The sequence below is a fragment of the Ictalurus punctatus genome, chromosome 21, assembly GCF_001660625.3.
Source record: "Ictalurus punctatus breed USDA103 chromosome 21, Coco_2.0, whole genome shotgun sequence".
Lineage (NCBI taxonomy): Eukaryota > Metazoa > Chordata > Actinopteri > Siluriformes > Ictaluridae > Ictalurus > Ictalurus punctatus.
In genome coordinates, this window is record NC_030436.2 from 15,360,548 (window position 1) to 15,387,500 (window position 26,953).

The 26,953-nt window shown below is 39.1% G+C and overlaps 1 protein-coding gene across 2 annotated transcripts in view; it reads left to right on the top strand.

The window, feature by feature from the left end:
• Positions 1-2,256: 2,256 nt before the first annotated feature.
• The window catches only part of cdh4 (cadherin 4, type 1, R-cadherin (retinal)), a 429,819-nt gene continuing 405,122 nt past the window's right edge, over positions 2,257-26,953 (top strand). For both annotated transcript variants that reach the window (XM_017451081.3, XM_017451082.3), the window contains exons 1-2: positions 2,257-2,534; positions 6,314-6,422. In XM_017451081.3, coding sequence (XP_017306570.1) covers positions 2,478-2,534; positions 6,314-6,422 — 166 coding nt within the window. In that variant the 5' untranslated portion in view covers positions 2,257-2,477. The remainder of the gene's footprint in view (positions 2,535-6,313; positions 6,423-26,953) is intronic.

A 26,953-nucleotide genomic window follows, 5' to 3' on the forward strand; every position in this document is an offset into this window, starting at 1 on the left:
CAGAAGTTTGAAACAATGCATTTGGCTGGCTCCACATGTCTTTGAGCAGGGGTCCTCCATCTTATCCAGAAAGGGCTAGTGTGGCTGCGGGCCTTCGTTCCAGCCAAATTGGAAGCACACTTGATATTTTATTGGAGACCAATGCTGTGTCTGAAACCATTCACTCCTTCACTCAGTCACTATTCCCTATATAGTGAATGACATTTGAAGAAAAAAAAAAAAGGTCTGCACTTATATCCAAAGCACTTTACACTGTGTCTCATTCACCCACACACACACCAATGGTAGCAGAGCTGCCATGCAAGGCGCTAACTTGCCATTGGGAGCAACTCAGGGTTCAGCGTCTTGCCCAAGGACATTTCGGCATGTAGAGTCATGTGGGCCGGGAATCAAACCGCCAACCCTGTGATTAGCGGACAACCCGCTTTACCACCTGAGCCACAGCCTCCATCTATATGGGGGAAGAAATGAAGGAAAATGAGTTAGCAAATTCGGACGCTGACAACGCTTCAGAGAGCACTCTGTCACAGACATTATGGATTGTATTTCCATTTGTCACATTTATTGTATTAGTATTAGTTGATAAAGAGAACAAAAACTGCTCCTCATGTTTATTTACTATTAGGCTTATTTATTATATTTAATAAATATATTTATTATTTAACAATTGAAAAAGAGAATATACATAATAATATCGGTCACATTTATTTTATTTGTTTATTTGTTATAAAATATATTGTTTATATATTTCATGTCCTGAAGCTGACGCCTGACGTAAACCTGCCGTAAAATCTACTCTACGTCTGGCTAGTTTTGGTTTTGGCGAAACTTCCTGAGGTGAAGAAAAAGGCACATTTCAGAAAGAATAACAGCTTTAAGGCGTGCTTTGTTAGCTCGAAGATCCCATCTATCGCTAAGAAGATGCCAATACATTCTTTTCTACTACGTATGTGAATACTGCACTGTGAATGTGTTAGCTAATATATGTGAACAAGCCACCAAATTATCATTTGATGTGTACACTTGGTCATTTAAACGTTAAGTTAAATCGCAAACTAAGTGGCTGAAAATTAATACTGTGCCAATCAATTAATAATCTGTATCATTTCCCTTCGAAATATCTCAATACAGATGTATTTCAATTAATAAAAAGTTATACTTACATTTGTTAAAGTTGCCGCCTCCGATCTTCCCATCCGGCATGTTTATTTTTCTTTTGCGTTCTATTGCCGTCTCGCGTTTGAGTATGGGAAATAGAGCACTGGCGAGTGTAAATCGGATGTACACTGGAAATCAGAGTGCATTGTGGGTATAAAAGAGTGAACGAAATGAAGTTTGTAATGATCGGCTAGGGTGATGTCATGTGGGGTCAGGGGGCGTGGTCGCCGCCCTGCTCTCTCTCTCTCTGTGACCTCCACATCAAGTGCTGATACGCGGTCTCATGTCAAGGTACCATTTTTGGGTTAATCGGTTAATCCTCTTCTAATGACCGATCTGTAGCCATGTGTAAGCCTATGGTATCCTTCAGTGTAATAAACGAAGAACAGCACTTTCACTTTGTGTCCGGCTGAGTTATATTAACTTTCCTGAGAAACCCGTGAGGATCTAGCTGGATCCTTACAAGTTGTTCGCTCAAAATTCGGACACCACTACAAAATGGCCGACACCCTATATAGTACACTATATACTGTAGGAGATAGGGAGCGGTTTCAGACACTGCACAAGATGAACTGATTAACAAGTGAAATCAGGTGTGGCTCCTGTTTGTTCGGAATTAAATTCTACAGCCACACCCATCCTTTCTGGATAACATTGAAGTCTTAGTGGGTGGGAACTGGAATAACCAAACTGGGAATAAAGTAGGAGTAGAGATCCAAGAATTGCGTTTTTGAAAACAATGGCTAGTCTCTGAACAGCTACTATTTTTTTTTTTCCACATGTTGGATCTGATTCGCTGCAGTATTTTTATTAATTTCCATTCCAAGAGTTGACGATCCCTGGTACAAAATATAATGATTTGCATTTTTGCACATGGACAATCTACTCCACCAGTACTTCTGTATGTTGACTTCCCTACAGATTATGCTCCAAACATACATCTTATGATAGTTCTCTGTGAATTCCTGTATTGTGAATTAGGTAGCTAGTGTCCAATTCAGTTTTATTTGTAAAGCAGCTTGTGTCTTGTGAGTTTCTCTGCGCGCGCACACACACACACACACACACACACACACACACTCAGGATCCACACTCTGGATCTGTGGCCTCTTTGGCTTTCCATATCCCTCTTCCCCATGTGCGCTCTTCAGTAGGAGGGGTGTCGCGGTGATGCTGAGTTGAACAGCGCTTTTCCGTTACTCCACCTGCAGTCGGAGCGCGAGACGAGCCACAACGCGACTCTCTTTCCATCTCTTTCACAAATCTTAACGGAGGAATTACCGGCGGTTAGAGAGGAACTGCTTGAGTCGGTGCCGAAAATGAAAGTCGGCTTCGTTCTTCCTCTGGCGTGCGCTTTAGCCCTGAAAAGCTCACTGGTAAGACTGAATGCAATCAGACATTACTGAAGTTCAGGTGCGCTCGTGCAGTTAACCCCAGGGGTTCCTCATGGAGTGCTGATGCGTCCCTTTTAGTTCTTTTAATATTTTTGCGCAAGTTTTATTCCATTTATTTGCGTCCAGTGTGCTTTCTCTCTGAGTATGTGACTGAAAGAATATTTGATTGCTCCTGATTTTTCAAATATTAAATAAAATATACAAACATAAGACAGATTTCATTCTGCAAGATTAGTGTTTATTTAATCATCATCATCGTTGCTGTTGTGATAGAACTGTAGAGGATTGTCTACATGAATGTGTGCTAAACTCCAAACTTTTTGCATTCATCTTTTACAGAGGAATCCCACTCATTTCTCATGTATCTATATGCTCATTTGTCACATATGATTTTATGAGTAATACACTATATGGACAAAGGTTTGTGAACACCTGACTATCATACTAACAAGTGGGGCGAAGTTGCAAGCACACAGTTGTCTAGGATTCCTTTGCATTCTGTAGTATTACAATTTCCCTTCACTGGAATTAAGAAGCCTGGACATGTTCCAGCATGACAATGCCCGTGTGCACAAAGCGAGCTCCATGAAGACACGGTTTAACAAAGTTTGAGTGGAAGAACTCGAGTGTCTTGTAGAGAACCCTTACCTCAACCCTAATAAACACCTTTGGGATGAACCTCACTAATACTATTGTGGCTGAATGAACACGAATCCCCACAGCCACACTCCAGAATCTAGTGGAAAGCCTTCCCAGAAGAGTGCAAGCTGTTATAACAATAAAGAGGGGTCCAACTCACTGTAAAGCACAAGATTTTGGAGTGGCATTTTCAACAAGCTTGTTCGAGTACGGTGATCAGCTGTCCACAAACTTTTTAAAACTTATTTTCATTTTTTTAAACATGAAGGGGTGATTCAACACGTGATGCCCTGAAATTGCAAGTAAACATATGTGTGTGACTTCAAGTAAACATATGTGATATCATAAACCATATATGATCATGTGAAATACTCCACATGCAAAATTTCCACAATTCGCATGTAGAAAAAGGGTAATAAACTGTACCTTTCCTTGACACTGGTGTGGTACAGTCAAGGGTACACCTTTTTCTCTTTAGTCTGAATATTTTACCTAGAAAGTTAAGCTTAAACTTTTTCTGACAGTGTATGGAGTGCCTAAAAGCCACATGTGTAATTTCACAAGTGAGGTTCATGTGACTTTAGGCTAGTTATTATGTCCCCATGAAGTAGGCAGGTACCCAAAGACCCCATAAGGTGAACATTTGAACATAATGTGGTCCACATAGAGAGAGTAAACTAAATACACTTATATGGAGCAAGTTTTCCTACTATAGTGTGTTTGTTTTGTTATGAAGCCGGGTGATGAGGATTCTGTCTGATCAGTGTCTGTGACCCATCATCTAATCATCAATCAGCATGCAGTAGTTCACTTTCCTGAAACAGATTTGTAGATTCTAGTTTGATTTGAAAGTTTTATTTTTATTAGAAGGCCACTTATTTGCAGGAAGAAGGATTTTTTTTTAACCTATTATGCTGCTTTACCTTACTTCACTTCTTGTAGTCACATGTTAATTATCCCAAACAGGGATCTCTGTGAAGCCTAAGTGACCTACAGTCATGTGAAAAAATAAGTACACCCCATGGCTTTTTTTTTTTGGACATATTTTGTCAAGCAAACATTTGATCATATTTGAAACAGTGCCTATTAATGAAGTTGATAAACTTTAACACAACCACAAGGAAAATATACTTTTTCAATCATTTATTAAACAGAAATATCAATAGATGTGAGATTCTTCTGGGGAAAAGTAAGCACACCTTTGGCCTCAGAAGCCAGTATTGACAACTTTTGCAAAAATAACTTCTTGTAGGTGTTTTGCATAATTGTCCACTAGGCTTGCTGGAATTTTGGACAACTCTTCCATGTAATGTTCTTTCAGTTGCAAATCAAATCCGGGCTTTGACTAGGCCATTCCGTAACCCTTCATTTCTACTTTCTGAGCCATTTTGTGGTGGATTTGCTAGTGTGCTTCGGAACATTATCCTGTTGAAAGGTCCACTTTCAGTTCAAGTCCAACTTTCGGACAGTTGGCCTCACATTATCTTCAAGCACTCTTTATGATGCAGAATTCATAGTTGAATCAGTGAATGCAAGCCGTCCAGTCCCTGAGGCTGTCCAGTCGCTGTGTCATTTGATAGAGTGTATCAACTTTATTAATAGGCACTGTTTCGAAGATGATAAAATTTTTGCTTGTCCAAATATGTCAAAAAAGCCAACAATTTCCATAGGGTGTACTTATTTTTTCCCACGACTGTATATACAATCAGGTCAATAAGTATTTGTACGTTGACAAATTTATTGTTATTTTAGCTGTCTACCACGGAATATTGGCGTTGACATTAAATAATGAATTCAAATTACAGACTTTCAACTGTATTTGAAGGTATCTACATCCAAATCGGGTGAACAATGTAGAAATTATAACACTTTATATGTAAAACCCCCCCCCCCCCCCCATTGTTAATGAACCAATAAGTTCATTAATTGGACAAACTATCATAATCCATAAATTAAATTGCAATTTCTTTTATACTTTGTAGCAAATCCTTTGCAGTCAGTGACTTCCTGGAGTCTGGAAGCCATAGCCATCACCAGACACTGGGTTTCTTCCCTGGTGCTGCTCTGCCAGGCCTTTACTGTAGTCGTCTTCAGTTCCTGCTTGTTTTCGGGGCCTTTTGCCTTCAGCAAGTGAAATGCATGCTCAGTTGGATTCAGGTCCGGTGTTAGACTTGGCCATTGCACAACATTTTCACTTCTTTGCCTAAAAATGTCTGCTTTTCGAAGTATGCTTTGGGTCATTGTTCATCTGCACTGTGAAGTGCCGTCCAATAAGTTTTAAAGCTTGCATACTTCAGAATTCATCCTGCTGCTTTTGTTAGTAGACACATCAGTAAATACAAGGAATGATTCACGCAAGCACTGTCTCATTGTTAAATTTCAATTATTGTACTTTTATAACGTTGAACATTTTAATTAAATGGAAATAGAAATTGAAGATGTGTTTAGTTAAGGCCTGTTTTTTCAGTATGGAAAATTTATCATATTGAGACTACCACATGGAATTTTGTGTGTCATTATACTAAAACATAGAACTAGACAGCACAGGGGGCATGATGGCTTAGAGGTTAGCATGTTTTTCTCACACCTCTGGGGTTGGGGGTTTGAATCCTGCCTTCGCCTGATGTGCGCAAAGTTTGCATGTTCTTCCCGTGCTTTGGGAGTATCCTGAGGGTACTCCGGTTCCTTCGTCCAGTCCAGTGGTTTGCGTTGTATCCTAATTGGGATTTCCAAATTTGTCTGTAGCGTGTGAATGTGCCCTTCGATGGCTTGGCACCACATCCAGGGTGTCCCCCACCTTGTGCCCCGAGTTCCCTGGGATAGACTCCAGGCTCTCCAGCGACCCTGTGTAGGATAAGCGGTATGGAAACTGGATGGATGAACAACACAGTGGGGTTTCCACTTGCATAGTGTGCTAGTTAATGAATAGTATCGTAAAAATGTCAAATTTCCACTATGTGAATGGTTTTCCTTGGTCACCACACATATAATCAGTGTTTTGAAGAACAACTGTAACATCACAGTCGGATAGTGAACTATGAGAAAGACCTGATACCCGTGTGCTCTAGAATCTTTCTTAATCTTAAAAATTTCACCTTAAAATCCTTTATTCTTTTCCCCAGGACACTGCTGGAAGTCTGACTGTGGATCCATGTAGACTCGGATTCTCCCAGAACTTCTACACTGTGTTTATCCCACAGGAATGGCTGCAGGGTCATACCGTTGTCAAAGGTACCGTGTGAGTCTGCAATGTGTTTAACAATTGAGGCATGCTCATGTGGGCACTCTTAGGTTTTGCCCACAAAGCTTTCTGCAACAGGTCTTTGTTTTTGCATTCAGTTGCTTCTTCTCCCTCTCTCCTCTCCACTCCGAGCTATTGTTCGATCTTTCAGTCCACGTGCACTGCACAACGTGTATATGGTGTTTCAAAACAGAGCTGTGCCTCTTGAAGGCTGCGAAAATCTCTCCTGACGATTCCTCATATTGGTTATGAGACTTGCATGTTTATTTCAGTGCTAACATGCTGATCTGCAAGTACTCTGCTATTATGGCGAAAACTATTCTGCTCGAGTCTATCTCGTATACTGATTGCAACAAATACGCGTATAATTCTTCCTTTATAAGATTATTGCGCCAAATGAGGCCCCATAAAAAATATAATCCACATTAAATGAGCACCGGAGCAGCGAGGCTGTCTATCGTCGTGAAAATGAAATCTTCTGTTCATCTCCTGCTGTGTATATTTGCTGTTGAATCCCCCTCCTTCACTCCTCTCTCCCTCATCCACCGTGTTATGAGTGTAATCCAGTCGCTCTATTCTTCTGCTTTCTTTTCACTGACTCCAGTGTTCCATTTATTTGCCCAATCTCTTTTCAGTAACTCTGTTTTCATTGTGTGTGTGCTGGTGCGTGTTGTCCCAGTAACACTGGAGTAAGCTTTATCGTGCAGATTTGCAATGCTGGTGCTAGGAGGAAGATGGATGAATGTACAAAAAAAAAAAAAAAAACCCCAAACAAACAAAAAAACCCCCCAAACATGGCAAAAAAGAGAGGAATTATAATGGCATATGCAAAACTCCCCAAACTAATTACATTGTCTGCATTGCGATGGAATCAGCTGATAGCTTGGGTGTAGGAATAGGGAGTGCTCAAATGAAAAATGACTGTTATTAGTGCAATCAGCAGTATGTCAGGCTCTGTGGTTATGTCAGAAAAGCTTATACTCGTCTCGCTGTGATGTAGTGTCAGGCTTTGTTTTGGAAATCTTTGCAAAACAATTTGTGTTGTTTTCAGACTGGGTTTATCTGTTGGTTCTAGCCCCACCACTTTTCAATATGTACAAGCCGTTCATGAACTGGGCCAGCTGTGTGGGGAGTAGGGGAAAGTTTTAAACTGGGTATGGCAGTGGAATCCTAGGGCTGGTATGGAGAAATGGTTTTGTGTGTTAACTATAGAATGTCATTTATCAAGTTATTCTTGTGGGCGTGAGGATGTGCATATATTTACAAGTACTCCTGACCAAGCGTACTGGGCACAGTGAACCTCTGCTAATATTGGCACTCTTGGTAAATACGAGCAAAGAAGGCTGTGAAAAATTGGCTTTATTGTTTAACCTTTTGATCTTTGGTTAAAAAAATTCACAAAAAATTCTCTGCTCTCATGGATGTCAAACAATTGCAAACACAAGATAGGTGTATAAAAAAATGTTAAAGTTGTGCAACAATTATTGGCACTCCTATGAATTCATATGAGAAAAATATATTTGAAGTATATTCGCATTGATTTTACATTTTTTTTTTTTAGTACACTTGGGTGACGAGGAAAAGGAAATTGTTCAACCATGACTTCCTGTTTCACACTGGTGTAAATATGAGGTAACGCACAGGCCAAATTCCCTTAGTGATTCATAACAATGGGTAAGACCAAGGAATAAAGCTGTGATGAACCTGGAATTCAATTAATGGATCTCGTATGGTAGCACTTATTGTATTGTTCTCTGCTGATATCGCTTTGCTTGTATCTTTCTCATTTGTAAGTCGCTTTGGATAAAAGCGTCTGCTAAGTGAATAAATGTAAATGTAAATGTGATGTGCGGCAAAAGGTTGTTGAGCTTCACAAAATGGGAAGTGGCTATGAGGAAATAGTACAAGCATTGAAAATGCCCATTTCCACCATCAGGGCAATAATTAAGCAGTTCCAGTCAACTGGAAATGTTATGAATCAACCTGGAATTGGACGTGTGTCTATATTGTCTCAGCGCACAGTGAAGGGAATGGTTGAGTGGCCAAAAAATCTCCAAGGATCACAACTGGAGAATTGCAGAAGTTAGTTGCATCTTGGGGTCATAAAGTCTCCAAAACTACAATCCGAGGTCACCTACATCACCACAAGTTGTTTGGAAGGGTTTCAAGAAAAAAGCCTGTACTCTCATCAAAAAACAAACTCAAGCATTTTCAGTTTGCCAGACACTACTGGAACTCCAAATGGGATCGGGTTCTATGGTCAGATGAAACCAAAGTAGAGCTTTTTGGCAATAAACACCAGAGGTGGTTTTGGTGCACACAGAGAGGTAATCATATGGAGAAGTACCTCATGCCCACGGTTAAATATGTTGGTGGCTATATAATGTAACTATGTAAAGGTAATATTACAAATAACAAATAAAAATGATTTTTTAAAAATAAAAATCACTTCAAATAACACAACAAAATTTGTCAGTCCTCATTTTTATTTCACCTCTAGAGGTCGCTCTTGTATTGTACAAGAGCTCCACAATGGACGCAACTGGGATAAACTATTGGTGTGGGTTTTTGCCGATAACCGCTAGTTCCAGCAGTTGGTTATTGTGCCGATTAATTGACAAAACCGATCAGTCTGTCGGCATTTACTAAAAATACATATACGGATACAGTATTTGGAATGAACAGAAAGTGCTGTAAACAAATACAAAACCCCCTTTTTCTTTCTTTTTTTTTTTTGCCCAGAAAGAAACTAATGGGGGGCATCAGGATTAGGATCCTGCACAATGCGAGCTAGAGGTTTTTATTTTCACGTGGGCCAGTGTTCAGGTATGAAACTTGTGGGTACAAGCAAGCAGTAACATACAAAGCTTGCAGGGCAGAGAAAAACTGCATTCATATACATGAACATGAACAATATACAGTATTTCAAGAATTCATTAATTTGTCCTTAGTAACTGCCTGGTCAGGGTTGCTGTGGTTGAAATTAGTCTACTATTTTGTATATATTCTGGGAAATGGGAGCAACTAAATTTGCCAGAAAATGATAAGATGGTGTCCTTGCGCCACACTCTTGATGCATATTCAGAAACCCCTAGTGGTAAAAATGTATAACTGCAGGTAAACTGATTATGAGGAGCTCTATTCACATGTATTGTCAATCATGTCAGCATTGCTGACTATGGGCCATACAAGATGCAGACAGATAAAGTGGAAAATAAAATCATATAAAAGACATTGATGAACATTGTCTTTTTTTGAAGATGCAGCTTTGCACAGGAAATGTGGTTTTATGAACCACAGGAACCTCTTTGCTAAGAGTGTTTAGTGGCTCATCAGTCGATTTTGTTTGCTTAGTGCAATTTTAGCTAATCTCTGGCAGCAACTCGCCCCACTTTTGGGATAATAGCATCCCTGTGCTCACTCTATTCCTTTCTACTCTACATCTCAACAAGACCTTGGTGACAGGTTTTGCATTTTCCAACCATCTGTGAGCTGAATAATGACACGTCATTATCACTCACACCACGCTATGCTATCTTTCCAGATTTTCACTTCATTGCAGCATTTCTAAATGTAATTGTGGTAATGGGTTGCGCACACAGCCATAAAAGCACCTCTTTTTTTTTAAGGGAAGTTGTTCAACATTTGGAGGGGTTCTTAGGAATGATCCATTTGCTTGTTTGAATTGTCATTCTGTCAGATCTTTCCTTCTGTATGAGTATCAGTGGCAGTAGTGTTGATTCTGGTTCAGTTGGTCTGGTGGGATATATTCCACACAGTAAATGAGAAAGATATTGGTTTACTGTATGTCTTGCAGAGAATATCAAATAATCAATTATTCCGCTATATGTGGGCAATAATAATATTTCTTGAGCTAGTCTTCATGAATTCTCAGATGATTCTCAATGTACAGCAGTGGCCTGCTTTAAAGTATACATTCTAATGTTCAGATTTTCTGCTCATCATTCTGTACTGTCAGCCCTAGGGTAGAGGTGATTATTTTCACAGGAAGAGTGGTAAAAGATAATAACAGTGCAACATAACCCAGAACTGTCTGAGCAGAGAGTAGCAGCTTGGTTATGCTACTTGAATTCATGTAGAATAATCAAATATGAGCAGTCTACAATCATATGCATTGCACATTTCTCCATTCTCTCCTGTCACGTCTGTGATTCTGTTTATCAGGTAATTATCCAGCATTTCAGTGGTTTATTCAGATTTGACGGAGCAGGAGAATTCCAAAAACATACAGTACAATATGTACTTTTTCGAGAAACCTGGTTAAATTGGTGAATGCTGTTCTGTAATTAAACAACTGTATTGTTTAATTACACTTTTAACAAAAAAGTCTATATAGTACTAAAAAATGCCTTGAAAAGGTTCTTAAAAGAACCATATACAATATGTTGATAATTGTATCATACCAAATACTGAAAGTTGTTGGGTTGAGCAAAGCAGAAACTCAGAACTGATTTACAATTGAAATGAACTTGAATTTCAACTCAAGACCAGCCTGCAGCAGGCTTTTTGCAGTTCACATTTAAATAAATCTAATATAGTTAGTTTATTCTTCTTCCTGTCTTTCACATAGGCTTTAGCTTTCTATTTATTTGCCCCAAGTACTTTTCAGTGCTATGCTTCCATTGTGTGTGTTGTCACAGTAACACTGCAAGGAGCTTTGTCCTGCACTGTCGCTTTTCTTAGTTGGTATGCCAGAAAAGAGACTGAACTCGATGATGAACTATTGTGAATACAAGATTTTAACCCCATTAGGTAACTGTGTATCGGTCAATTATAAGTTCATTATGATTCAAAATACTTATATTTGCATGTATCTCAAGCACAAGTGAAGATCCGATTACCCTCAGAAAAGGAGGAAAATTGCATGATAAAATTTGATTCTGATCTGTGGTGCAGGAGCATCACAGACATTTTTCCAAGCAGTTTCTGATAACAAACTGAAACAAACCCAACATGATCTTTGGCTGGAAGATACCACCTCTAAGGGCATGTCAGGGTTTCCAGTGCTATGAGCTCTGCTTTTGTGCCATGTGTTTGGTTATGAAATCTCCATGTGCCTTTGTTTCTGTTTGAGTCCTGTCTTTGGTATGTTTTGGTTTGCTACTCAGTTGTGTTCACCTGTTCTGTGTTACTCCTTGATTAGGTTGTCTATGTATAGCCTGCTGTCTCTTTGTATCATTACGAAGTTTATTTGTGCATTATTGTTGTCTGAGCCTTGTCTTCATGTGTTATTTTTATTTTTTTGTACAACCTGATTTTCATTTTGACCATCACCTTTTCCCCTTGGTTTTAAAGATGGATTATAATCGTACGACTTTCCTCGCTATGGCCACTGGATACGATTATTGGATATACATTTGGCAAGATTCTCACAATGTTACACAATGCAAGAACAAAAAGTAAATAAAAACATTTTTCATGTCACTTATATATGATAAAATATATTTAAAGTTGATTTGTAATGGGCATGTTATTGACCAAAACTTTTTATTTTATTTTTTTTAAACCCTTTTTTTTTTTTTTGTCTGTTTGCCAGAATGCAGCCTCGGTTTTCACACTAACACATGCGATTATCATTAGGACAGTTGTAATGCAGCAGGGTCTGTAAACAGGTTTGGCCCAAACTCTAATTGCATTTTTGATTAAAATTTCACCTTGAAAGTCCTGGATCAGGTTTCTTCGAGTTTGAGCGAGAGAGAGAGAGCGAGAGAGAGTGGTAGGAAGGAAGGAAGACGTGCAGTATACTGATTTTGCATGTCTGCCATGTCTACAAAAGGAAAAACAAGATCCCACTTGTCGAATGAAACAGTATTGCTAGAAGGACTTTCTTTCTTTTCTTATCTAATCTCTTTCTCTGCTCATTAATAACTTAATAACTTTAGGCATTTGTTTCAAGAAAAAATTAAACATTTATACCTAAACTTGCTAGCAAGTATACAGTATATATTGCTTTTCCTTGTCATGCTACAGTTAAAAATGTCTAGATATACAATAACTGCTTACCCTGTATTCTTCCTCAGCTTAACTTGCTGTTTAGTTAAATTAAGTTAAATTACCTAGATTCGGAATTCGATGGAGTAGGATGCGAAGTTGGAGGCTCCTGCTGATTTCGATTAAAATTGTAATTAATTAGCGCTTTTCAGTCATACAATATATTTTGACTTATTCTACTCTGTTTCCTTGTTTGCAATTTTAACTTTGTGGTACATTAAAATGTCTGGAAAGAACACGAAAACCCGTGGTAGCATTCAGACACGACTGAGGCCAAGTGTGCGCGCCGCGAGCGAGTCCCCTTCTCCCCCTGTATCCGCCTTGCCGAGCGGTGACTCTGACTTTGCCACACTCAGACTTGAGCTGCTGGCTTTACTGAGGAAGAACATCGCCAATATTTTTAAAAAGGAGCTCCAGAAGATTCTCGGGGGTGCACTGTCTACTATCCAGCTTGACCCGCAGGCCGTGAAAACACAGCTGGTTAGTGATAAAGTTGCTACCGAGGCTACCATATCAACATTGAAAGGTACTGTTGGGGAAATGGAGCATGCGCTCTCCAGTTGCACCGATGACATATCTCATATGAATACTACTATCGAGTCTCTCACTGCGACCGTGACTCAATTGGAGAATAAATGTGAGGATTTGGAGTGGAGGTCACGGCGCAATAACGTTAGGATAGTGGGAGTTCCAGAGGGCCCTGACACCTGTACAACTGCTGCTGTAGCGGCCTTGTTAAAAGAGGCATTTGGTCTGGAGGGGGAGCTGGTTCTGGACCGGTCCCGCCGGACCCTTCGGCCGGGGCCCGGGCCTGGTGAGCGGCCGCGAGCTGTTGTGTGCATGTTCCACTGTCACGGTGACTGTGTTGATGTTTTGTGCCGTGCGAGAGAGATCCACCGGATTGGGGTGGGGGATTTGGCCATCTCCGTTTTTCCCTGACTGCACAGCCTGGGCGGCCCGGGCGGCATTTAACGAGGTTCGGCGTCAACTTCATGGTATTGAGGGCGCTCGCTATGGAATACTTCACTCAGCTCAGCTTCGCATTACATATAACGGTGTTCAGAAGGACTTTATTTCAGCGGAGGAAGCAGTAGACTATGTTAAACTCTTGATATCGGGGTGAACTGCATCACCTACACAGCGGAGTCTTTTTCGCTCTTCTTTTATTTTTATTTTTTGCACTCGGCCTTCCAGCTTTACAGAATTCGGATTTTTATTGAAGATATTGTCATTGCATTACTCCACCTAGATTTTGTGGACTTACTCCTCTTAAATTTACTTCTGTATTAATGTGCTTCTCTGTTTTGATACTCTGACCGGGTTATAGTTTCTGTGTATTTAATTGTATTAGTGTTATCTCCTCGGCTTTACGTGCTACACTGTTATATTATTTGTTACAAGTCTTTAAAAGGTAAGTACATTATATTTATTATTGTGCGCAGACTGTTTATCAATCTTGGTAATTGTGTTGGTTAGTTCAGCTTACTCTCCGAGTTGTTTTCACATTGTGGACAACATTCGGTTTTTGTAGGGTACACTGCTGTCTCATTTGTTTATGGAGACTTTGGGTGTGGGAGTTTGGAGGATTGTGAGAGTAAGCAGAACATGCCAATGCTTTGAAGGATGTAATGTTCTTTAATTGAAAGGATTTAAACATAACATGGTGAACAAATTATATTATAGAATTCAGGCAATTTTACTGGGGTTATCTCACACAGTGTAGCAAGTAATAATCTGGAAAGACCTTTGTAATATCACAGTCTAAAACTGGATTTAAAGAGAAGCAAATTAGTAAATGAATCACATGTAAATGAATCATACGTAAACGAATCACATGAAAATGTATCACTTGAATATGAATCACATGAAAATGAATCTCATAAAGTTAAATTATCTAGGGTCCACCAAAGCGCATCACTTTCTTCCTCCTGTAGAGGAGAATAAAAACAAGGTTCCACTTTTGAGACAAAACATTGCTTTAAAAAGACCTTCTTTTCCATGACACACTGTTTCCCCCCATCTCATTAGTTAGCATCACTCTCCCAGTAGCAGAGGCTCTCATGGACCAGGCCTCTTACTAGTTAATAGACTATAGGAGGACATTTTGTCTTTCCAAGCATATTTTTGCTTTATACTCTTCTGGACACAAACTGTCTACAATATTGCTAAACTGGTTAGCAAGTAATTTCCATAATGCCATAAAGTCAGTGACATGCACCAGACTGAAGGGATCTACCAGATTGTGCTGCTTTTGGTAATAAATCTGTATAAAGTCTGTTTATACTACAGCACTTTTATTCGCAGTTCTGATAGGTCAGAAGGTGACTAATTTTCCATAAGTGCAGCTCTAACGGTAGTTCTGGCTGCAAGGCAAAACAGAAATTCATATTAATGTGCCTGTTCTAAAGTATTAGTGTTTCTATAGTAACAACTTGTGCAGGGATTTATGGAGAGGAACATGTGAGTGGGGAAATAAGAGGCTGGTGAAGGAAAGTCTGTTTGCAACTGCTATAATGTAACAGGAAATGGCATGTTTTGCAGATGTTCATCAAATCATTGAATATAACTATAAATGGATAAAAGTATGACTTTTACATGTTAGGTCTGGCAAATTGCTGTGGTATAAGAGGAATAAAAACCCTTGGGTCATGCTGTTATTGGAAAATAATCCACTTTGTGATGGTAAAAGTCCTCTTTGTGTTAGGCCATATCACGTCACCTTGTCACTGATTACAATTTTTCCTATAACACCAAACCTGTCATATTTTATTCCAGTATTCTGGGGAAATGTAAAATTTTATCTAGCTCATTCAAGAAACTGAAGACTGAGGAGGAGGAAGAATTTTATGAAATGCTGTACTCCAAATAAATGGTAATATTGTTACCATGAAATCGTTTGACATGCAGTTTAGTGGTACAATAGGCACTGACTGACTATGTATTTATGTGTACTATTTCTATGGCAACCTGAATCTTTTCCCTTATTTTGAAGAAATATGCGACCATGTAGGGCTACCATGATGGAAATAAAACCTTCACACTGTGAGGAAATATAATAAATAGAATGAGCCAATATTTTTGGATGGCATCAAGGCCAAAACAGAAATTAGTATTCAGGATAAGCTTATATTGCTATAATTCTTTGAGTGTATCTCTCTCTCCCTCTCTCTCTCTCTCTCTCGCTCGCTCGCTCGCTCTCTCTCTCTCTCTCGCTTGCTCGGTCTCTTTCTCTCTTTCTCAACCGCCACACCACTTTGAAGGCCATAATCATGTTTCATCAATTTACAGCCTTGTAACATATCTGAACAGATGTTAGATCTTATTTTCGTGGTAATGTTTAATTTTTCACCTCATTCTGTCTGAGGTTCATGTCTCTACATTGATTTTCGAGGAAGCATAGATTAAACATGAACATTTACTCACCAGGAAGGAACCTTGGTTCTGTATGTTATTTTCGCCAAGAACAGGATGTCTCGATGGCTTTCCATATAGATTTGTATAAGCACACATCTCTAACCAGTGTATACTTTTTCTGTGTAAAAAAAAAAAAAAAAAAACGTTAAAAATTTTACAAAGTCATACCATGTCGATGTCATTTTCCGAAATCCAACCTGCCAGTATGAACCCCACTCAAGGCCCACCCTGAGGCCCATTTTTAACTACTACTTCCTCTGACTCCCGCCTTGGCTTTAATTATGAAGCAAATCTATTTTAAAAAGCCATCACGGTGGAGGCAGTGGCTCAGCTGAAGACCTCCTCAAATGACAACGTCTTTTGGACTTTGAAAATTCAAAACTACACTATATGGCCAAATGTTTGTGGACATCCATGAGAATTTTGAACATGCCATTCCAGATTAAGTCCTGCCTTTGCTGTTATAATAACCTCCACACTTCTGGGAAGGCTTTCCACTAGATTTTGGAGCGTGGCTGTGGGGATTTGCTCATTCAGCCACAAGAGCATTAATGAGGTCAGGAACTGAGGTCAGGCGAGGAGATTTAGGAGTCTGTGTTCCAGTTCATCCCAAAAATGTTAAGTAGGGTTGAGGTCAGGGCCACTAAAGTTCTCCCACTCCAACTGGATTGTCATGCCTGAACAGGGAAATTGTAATACTACTCATAATACGTCATAGCAACAGTCTGGGGAAGACCCACATACTTGTGTCCACACACTTTTGGCTGTATAGTATACCTTTGTGATCTTACAAGCTTGCATACTCTTTGCAGTTTTGTATTGATGCATTTTACCATGGATTTTGGTGCTGCTGAAGTGGCATTAGTTCTGGATATTTAGTGCCGTGAAGAAAAGGAGAAAAACAATGCTGGATGCAATACACAACATATTAAACTAGTTTTTAATATACTTTTCTAGTAGTTTATTGAGTGCTGTCAGTGTGTTTTTTGTGCTTTTGAGATTTCTGTGGACACTCGGCAAACATTTGTTTATATATTTTGTAATACAAAAAAATGATGTATGATATATATTATACCTCCTTTTTTTATTTGTTTGACTAATAATAATAATAATAATAATAATAATAATAATAATTTTTTTACGATCTCTCTTTCTGTAATCTTATTTCTGACCAGTGAATGAAAGAGATTTGTGTTTGTTTGGAGCCCTATTCATCCTTACTCAACCAATATTATTTTTTCTTTTTGGTTCACAAAGCCAAATAGCAAATGAGCCAAAATATGGGTTATGGGATATGAAAGAAAGGCTGGCAATGTGTTTGTAGTATGTAACCTTGGTTTAACCCTCTGTGTGTGCTTTTCTTTATTAGCATGTCTGCTTCTCTTTATCTGGTGTCTTATTTACTCAGCTTTACATCCACACACTATTTATTGGAAAGGCAAATGGGGTAGTGTGAAACGTTTTGTTTTGTGTATATTTAGCCTTTTTAGAGGACATACACACACTGACATTTGGTACACAAGAACTGGATCTGTAAGAAGCCTGCAGATTTTGCACCGAGTGGTGGCCGAGTTAAAACATGTAAGTGGACTATTATCTTAAATGGAAAATGTAAAGGATTACAGCTACAATACTTAGCAGTCCATGTGCTGCTCAGTTAGTGTATGCCTCATTAGCCATTTCCATACAGAGGAGTGGGTTCAGTATCTTTCTCACAAGCTTGTTCCTTTACTGCAAAGTATCTATCCGATCTATCCTGACCCCCCTCTGCTGACAGCGCATATAACTCCTATCCTTTATCTGTTTGTCTATTGGGAAAAGACAATGGTGAGATATATTTTAAGCTCCTTATGGATTTGCTATAGACCAGACCGGTGGCCACTTTCAAAATCTCAAAATATTTACCTAATTAGCCAATCGTGTTTCAGCAGTGCAATGCACTAAATCATGTAGCTACAGGACAAGATCTTCAGTTAATGTTCACATCAAACATCAGTATAAGGAAAAATGTGATCTCAGTTACTTTGACTGTGTGTTGCCAGTTTGAGTGTTTCAGAAACTGATGAACTCCTGGGATTTTCACACAACAGCCTCTAGAGTTTACACAGAATGGTGCAGAAAACAAACAGTCCATACAGGATTTCAGAGTTTTTTTTTAATTTTTTTTTTTTATGATCATTGCAGCCAAAAATGTTGATTTTTGCTGTGGTTTTTTCAAAATTTGTGCTGCAACTGCAGAGAATTTGTACTTTTTTTGCGGAAAATTTCTTGAATTGGCGAAATCGCATTTGCATGAAATTGTTTTACGCCGTCTTTTGCAGTGATATTTATTGGTAAATGAGACCTTTTTAGCTGTACTCATATTCGATGGGCATGAATCTTTGGATGAATGTACTTTGTGATGACATCCCATGACGAGTTTTGGACCAAATCGGCAGAAAATCTGTGGTAATTTTTGCAAAATGGCAAGCTCCTCTGAATTTTGCGGAGTTTGCTTGATTGTGCGTTCATTTCTGCGATCACAAAAATGCAAAATCCTGGAGGGACTGAAAAAACATGCTGTGAGCGGAGAGTCTGCTTGCCGAAACACCTTGTTGATAACAGAGAACAGATGAGAATGACCAGAATGAATCGAATTGACGGGAAAGCTACAGTAGCTCAAATAATCACTCTATACAACTGTGGTGCGCAGAAAAGCATCTCTGAGTGCACACCAATATCAAACCTTGAAGCTGATATGCACCAACAGCAGAAGACCACGTAAGGTTTGATTCCTATCAGTCAAGAACCAGAATCTGAGTCTACATCAGGGAAAGACTTAGAGTTAAACTTTGGGGGGTGGGAATCACTTGGTCTTTTTATTTTCCCCCTCAATTTTGATGCCCCCAGTTTCAGTGAACTTGTAGACGCTCTGAACTATGGTCAGTTATTTTTTACATATGTTAATCAGCTCTGCTAAAGTGCTCGGTTCCCTGGCGGTGACTCTTGGCCTAAACCAGTGGATCATGAGTATTTATTTCAGTCTGTTGGCAAATGGTTTCTCGATTCTACAGGACATGAGGCTGTACTAAAATAGATTAGGTATTTTCTAGTTTACTTCTATATCTCAGCATTTAGTCTGCTAGGATTTCTGACCTTTTGATTAATAGGACAAAACCTTAACCACTGAGCCACCTCTATACCCCAACACTAGCTTTTTTTAAGTAAGCTAGCCCATGTTGTGTGTGTTTTTGCTGTTGCTAAATTTAGTATAGCAGAGAAACTAGCTAGCTAATCACTAGCTCACGTTTTACTTTAAAAACTGTTGTGCTTGCATAACAAGGGTGATTTCTGTCTGAATAAAAAAAAAAAAAAGACTCTAATTTCAAGCTAGCAGACATGCTTGGGCCTTTTTTAGTTTGTTTCCTCTGGTCATGTAGCAAATGCTATTGTCATTAATGATAAAGGGCAGTAGCCAAAACATAAATACTTCTAAAGCTATTAGTTAAATACAATTTACATAATGTAGTAATCAGTGTACAAGGTGTTTGTTTGATTTATGTGCTAGGTGTTGTATTAGTTTTATTGCCATATTCGCAAACAAGCTAAATATACTAGCTATGCACACACTCCAGCGATACACACAGTGTCTGCTACTTCCTGCCAAGGTTTTCTTTTTCTTTCTAAGGTTTCTATACATATTTATTGAGAGTTGAGATCTTACAGGATAAGGTGAATCCATGATTTTACTTCCAGTTTTGCTTGTCGCTTGCTAATATGAACAAAATAGCAGTAAATAGCATTTACTGTTAATAAGGCTTAGCTTAAGAAGGTAGATTTGAAGAAGGCGGTTGCCGCATGCAAACCCAAGAATATTACTGAACTGGAGGTAATTGCTCATGAGGAAGCTGTTGTCTGGCTATGCATCTCGTTTGTAGCAGGTCATAACAGCAAAAGGGTGCTCTACTGTGACCTAAAGATGCTTGCCATGAAAGGGTTGAGTAATTTGGAGACTGGAGAAGTCATTATAAGTTGAATTTTCAGTTGAATTTGGGGAAACCACATGAAGCATTCATTGTGTTGAACTGTTTCAATTGCTTTGTTTGGTTTGTTCATTGCAAACAGCTGAAAGTCTGTAAATTTAACCAATAAACCTGATTTTCAATGAGGGTTGAATCATTTTGATTGCAGCTGTAATACGGAGAGCATCTTAGCTAAAGCCATCATTCAAGTCTGAAATTTGTTTCCATTTCTGAAGCTGATACTCTGACACAAAGGTACACCAACACACACCAGGGGATTGTTCTCCTCTGTTTATCTCATTGTCTCATGTATTCCCATGGCTCTGTGCAGCCAGCAGGAATTGATCTTGGACCTAGGGGCTGATGGATGGAGGGATTTCAGACTAGTGTCAGAGATGGGTAGAAAGAGTGCAGTGGTCATCAGTCTACAGAAGACCTCCATTCAGAGATAAGGACAGGAAAAAATGCAATGTTTTTTTTCTTCTTTTTTTCTTAGTTATTGTCAAGGAAGTGTAGACCATTTGAGATTGGCGATGAAGGCACCTCTGGGGTTGGGGGTTCGAATCCTGTCGCCACCCTGTGTGTGCAGAGCTTGCATGTTTTTCCCTGTGCTTCAGGGGTTTCCTCCAAGTACTCCGGTTTCCTCCTCCAGTCCAAAGACATGCGTTGTAGGCTGATTGGCATTTCCAGACTGTCCGTAGTGTGTGAATATTTGCGATTGTGCCCTGCATTGGGTTGGCACTCCATCCAGGGTGTCCCCAGCCTTGTGCCCGGAGTTCCCTGTGACCCTGTGTAGGATAAGCAGTATGAAAAATGGATGGATGGAAAATTAAGTCCAAAAAATTCTTTCAGTAAACATTTAAATATTGCATTTAAAAAACGTGTTCTGTGAATTACTGTGACCAGCCGGTGACACCAAAGTTGATCATTTCCCAGGAACAGCACATCCTGAAGCGTTTTCTTCTCATCATACCTCTTTTTTTCCCCCTCTCTCTCTCTCTCGAAGTTAATAAGACAAGTAATGCAGCTTGTCATGTTTCCGAGAAATTGGAGCTTTCCAGTCCCGAAGACTCTCCTGACGTGGTAAACATAGCTTTTCCTTCCTCCGACTGTTGCAAAGTGCTGACACTGGAGACTCCTTCCTTCAATGCCAAATAAACATCTCCGCACCGAAAACTGCTCCATATCAACAATAACACACTTTTTAATCCATTTATGTGACATATCTGCCACACAAGCTACTGTGTAAATTGTGATTTTATATATATATGTATATGTATATGTATATATATATATATATATGTATATATATATATATATATATATATATATATATATATATATATATATATATATATATATATATATATATATATATATATATACATACATACATACATACATACATACGTATGTGTGTATGTATATATGTATGTGTATATATAATATGTATATACACGCAGTAACATATTATAACAACTTATGACCAATCAGAATTGAGAATTCAGTAGCGCTGTGCTAAAAATACTTTTGCTGGCCAGGGTCTTTCTGTCTTGCCATCACCATCACCCCACTCTCCATCTCTCTGACCATTCACAGGGTGGTGCTTCCCTGATGAACTGTGTGTGTAGGTGTGTGTGTGTGTGGCTCTCAAAGTGCTCTGATGCATGGTGACAGCTGACTGAATTTACTGGGCTGTTTGTGTGTTGGTGTGTGAGTGAATCTTCAGGGCCAGGAGTAGTGTAGAGAATTGTAAGTGGTATACTTCATAAATTACAGTGAAAACAATGTTAAGAAAGATGTAGAGAGACATTAGAAAGAGAGAGATTAGCGGTAATGTGTCATTATTACTCAGTCTTGCTTTTACCAAATTCCTCTCTGGCATTATCTATACTGCACATGATCGATCAGTGTGAAAAAGATTCAGCCAGGATAATGGTCAGGAGTGAAATGACCTCGGAATTACCCCAGGTTTTTTTTTTGTTTGTTTGTTTTTTTTGTTATGTCATGTATTTCAATGGACAATTTATCACACCTTGACTTCACACTTTTTGTTGTTGTTTCTTTATTTTTAGAGGTTGCCGCTAGCGTAAACTTCTACAAAATGGCTGATTCCATCTGCTGACCTTTTTAAAATAATCACATCTGAGACATTGGAATAACGACTTGTGTTAGACCGTGTTTAGTCAGTGTTTCTGCATATATGCAGAAATTATGTAACCAACATTACCTCCTTAGCTAGAGAGCTATATACCATTCAAAAGTTTGAGCACCTGCTCAATAGAAGGTCATTGCTTTTGCAATTATGACACACTATGACTATTATGGAGAGAAAAAAAACCCTTATGGAATCATGCAGTGGCTGAGAAAATAAAATCAAAACTATATTGTAGTTTAGATATTTGACCGTATTTCTGATGTAGCTTTGAGCATTTTTGGTATCATCTCAACCAGCTTCATGAGGGAGCTTCACTCAGGGGAGTTGTTTGTGGAAATAATTTAAATTTAAGAAAAGCTATTGCTTTTGAGGAAAAACCGCTTATTATAAATTTCAAAACAATTATTATAATTTTTTTTACATGGGCTTCATTAATACATCTGTCTACAACTTCACTATTTATTCACTTGTTCAGTTTATTTCTTGTCACACTGTCGAAGATGATTCCAAAAGAATCTTCGCCGAATTTTACAGAAGTCTTGTGTGTTAACATTTTCTCCATGTTGCATTGAAGATCCTCTAACGATAGACCTGGGATTAAAGAATCACTACGTTCTTCCTACGCGATTAATCAGCAAATGGGGTCTTGGAAATGTAACCATTCTTCAAAGAATGGTTCACAGAAATGTATTTTTGGCTTTTTAAATTGTTGGCTTTTTCGATCATATTTGAACAAGCAAACATTTGATCCTCTTTGAAACAGTGCATATTAATAAAGTTGATACACTCTATCAAATGACACATAAAATTGACATTTTGTAATAATTTTCACAATTTTTAAATTAACAACAACAACAAAAAAAGATCAGTCACATGGAAAAAAGTAAGTACACCCCTACATTTATCACACTATCAAATCCATATAATTAGAATCAGGTGTTGAAGATTGGGTGCCAGTGATTAGAACATGCTTAGAGAGTGCAGGTGGAACCTGTCTTATTTATACCCCCCTCATATCTAGTGTCTGGTGTTCTTTGTTATTGAGGTGTGTGGTGTCATCATGCCAAGATCTAAAGAGTTCTGTAAGGCCTTCAGAAAAAAAGCGTGTGGATGCATATGAGTCTGGCAAGGGATTTAAAAAGATCTGCAAATTATTTGAATTACATAATTCCACTGTAAGGACAATAATTTTAAAATGGCACAGATTCCGAACGACTGCCCATTTGTCCAGGACCGGCTGTCCCAGCAAATTCAGCCCAAGAGCAGACTGTCTGATGCAAAGAGAAGTTTCCAACCCCAAAATTTCATCACAGGATCTGCTAGTAAGTCTTGCAACTGTTGGTGTCAAAGTGCATGTTTCTATAATCAGAAAGAGATTGCACAAATTTGACCTGCAATGGAGGCATAGCCAGGAAAAAGCCTTTGCAAGACTACAGTTTACCAATGAGCATATAGGCAAAGACCAGGCCTTTTGGCATAACGTGCTCTGGACAGACGAATCAAAGATAGAGATGTTTGGCCACAGTAACAGCAGACATGTTTGGCGAAGACCAAAGACAGCTTTTTGGGAGAAGCACCTCATACCAACTGTGAAGCACAGTGGTGGAAATGTTATGGTTTGGGTTGAAACGGGCAGTACATGCAAGAAAACCCTCAAACATCTTGCAACTGAAAGAATATTGCATGGAATAGTGGTCAAAAATTCCAGCAAGCCTGGTGGACCATTATGCAAAACACCTAGTTTATTCATAAGCACTGTTTCAAAGATGATCAATGATCATGTTTGCTTGTCCAAATATGTCCCAAAAAAAAAGAAAGCCAAAATGTTTCATGGGGTGTACTTACTTTTTCACATGACTAAGTAACTGCTTCTGTATTGTGTTTTTCCTTATGTCCCAATCCCACGGTTTGGATTTTCTATACGACGATATATGCGTTCTGAGTATCAGCTGATACCTTATGCTGATTGGATACTGACATTCTTTTAGTAACTAAGATGACCTTTTTGCTTGCTTTGTCGCTAAGGGCATACTCTCACTAGGCCTGGTTGCCTTGCACCATGCCCAAGTTTAGCCCACATTTAGTGATTCAGCAAGTTGGGAGGCACTCAAAAGGTCCTGGTTCCTGAACTTTCAGACACGTAAAAAAGTGCTTCTAGCATCTCACGTGGCCAGCGATATTCAAAGCTGATAGGTAGGCCTGTGCAATTGATCACACTGGTGCAGAGACGTAGCAAGCTTAATAGCAGTGAGTATTCTCAGTACTAAAAGAAACATTTATTAATTGCATGTTCTATCAGCTTAACAAAACAGAACCATAGGCCTACTGTGCTGTCACCTCAGTTACCCAAAGCACTTCGAAAACAAAGCTACATTTCACACAGTAGGCCTACTTACAATAAACTAACATTAACTGCACAACATAATCAAGAAAGAAGCGTCTTATCTGACACAAAATATTCCACAATGTTGTCATGTCGGTGTCCTCATCCCTGTGTCGTGTTTTGCTTTAAGTGTCTGTGGCCTTCTTGTATCCCTTACATATCCATGAGCACACACATGGCTCGGGATTGAACTTTTTAAGCGGTAGCCCATGATGTTCAAAAGCATCAGAGATGGTGAGGATGAGAAGGGATTCACGTTGCGAGCTACAAATGAGATTGATTTTAGAGAAACCAGGGAAAAGGTTCCAGAACGCAGGTGTGTTCCAGCAGGATCTGGCTCAGATTAAGCTCTGCCTAAGTCATGCCAAACATCAGTGTTGCAGTGATATCCAGCAGTGTGTCAGGCAATATTACACACGATCACGGCATAATGGCTGGTCAATGGACTGAATGAGATCTGAGAGTGTCCTAGTGACTGACTGGTGTCAATACTGATACTCATTGGTATCCATTCCAATTTTCAGACATTTCTCATCTTCCTTGCTTTCATGTGCATGAGAATTTTCTTTTTTTTTTTTCCTTCATAATTTTAGTTTTAAATCAGCTACTTCAAAAGATGCTAAAGGATAAACAGCCACCAAGACAAGATGTCATCATCTGTCCTGGTCATGCAATGAGGCCAGGAATTGTGCTCAGATTTGTTTCGGTTTTCCAGCAAGTTCTACACCTTTCTTCCCAATTATTTATCATTATGTTCCTGTGGAAAAGAAATGCCTCTGAGAAATGGTGACTCATTAGTTCAGTCTTGGTGTGAGAGCAGCAGAGCTTGTCTCTAATGCGTCTCGTGTCCTCAGACTCCGAGCCATAGTAACCATGAAGAAGGTAAGTGCTTCATTCGGATGAATACCAAAGCAGTTCACTGTGGCTTGAAGCTAATATGCATTGTGATGGTTATCAGTTTAAATGAAAAGAACACACAGCTGCCAGCAGATAATTGTTTATGATAATTCATGGCAGCCCATGATGATGAATCGTCCCATGAAAGCGTAGATAGTATTAGAGTTCATATTGAATTAATAACATGGGCCATGCCCACTTCTGGTTTAAGTCCTGATAAAGATACATATATGGATATTTGGAGCACTAGACAAACACAGGTAGTCTCAGTAGCTTACACCGTTAGGAGATAGTATGCTTTCAATAGTAGTCTTCTGTGTGTGCATGATTGGGTAGGAGAGTCTCCAATTTATCACTTAATGACTGAGAACAGAGTTTTTCCACATTAGTCACTGTACTGTACCATAACATACATAATTGCACTTACACATATGGTTGCCTTAGGGCAACTGCCTAATGGGTTGATGAAATTTGATCCTTGTTATAGACTAGAGGTTTATGGCGAGCCAGCTTCCTGTCTACTTATGTTACAGATCTTTAGTGTAACATCAGGAAAACAGCTTACCCAGGTTCAGGCTGTAGCGAGACAATTTTACTAATTGGCGGTGTTTAGGGAATATTTTATGGTCCGCATGACAGTATGTACCATGTTTGCAGAGGAGGTAGAGACACTGATCGCACCCTGGAGAAAAGATACAGACTAGAGACCGAGATAGGGAGAGAAAACGGGAGGGTTAGTGTAAAATGACTAGAATTCAAACCGGGTGCAAATATTTTCAGTGTAGCATTGCCTTCAGCTATTTCATATATGGGAAGGCTGTGGCTCAGGTGTTAGCGCGGGTTGTCCACTAATCGTAGGGTTGGCGGCTCGAGTCCCAGTCCACGTGTCTCCACATGCCGAACTGTCCTTGGGCAAAACACTGAACCCTAAGTCCCGATGGCAAGCTAGCGGCTTGCATGGCAACTCTGCAGCCATTGGGGTGTGTGTGTGTGTGTGTGTGTGTGTGTGTGTGTGTGTGTGTGTGTGTGTGTGTGTGTGTGTGTGTGTGTGAATGAGAAACAGTGTAAAGAACTTTGTAGAACTGCTAAGGTTAAAAAAAAAAAAAAAGCACCGTATAAGTGCAGACCATTTACCATACACTGTATAAAACCATTAATATCCTTGTAGTGATACTAATAATACAAATGATTAATAATACAAACCATTCATTTTTAAAAGTTAAGGTACATGAAGTATTAAGGATAATCACTACTTCAAATTCCACAGGTAGTTCATTCGTGTCTCCAAGGTGTAAGTTTAATTAATTAAAAAGACTCAATTCATTAGTAATTTTTAACATTTTATTTTGGGAATCATTATTAAGACGATGCCCATGGAATGGAAATAACATTTATTCGTAACATTTCCTGAAGAGTTTAAACCTTTACACTCTGAGGTGAGAGGTGAACATTAATTGCCTTTCTCCTATCAATATTTAATAGCCACTTCTCCTCGACTTACACGATTCATTATTTATATTATGTTTGTCACAGCAGCTCTCAAGCAATAAACTCACACATTATGCATTGTATCGCTCGCTCTCTGTTAAGGAGGTGTGATTTATACGTCCTGACATTTCCAGAGTGGAAGTCCGCTCCCCTGTGCGAAGCAAGCTA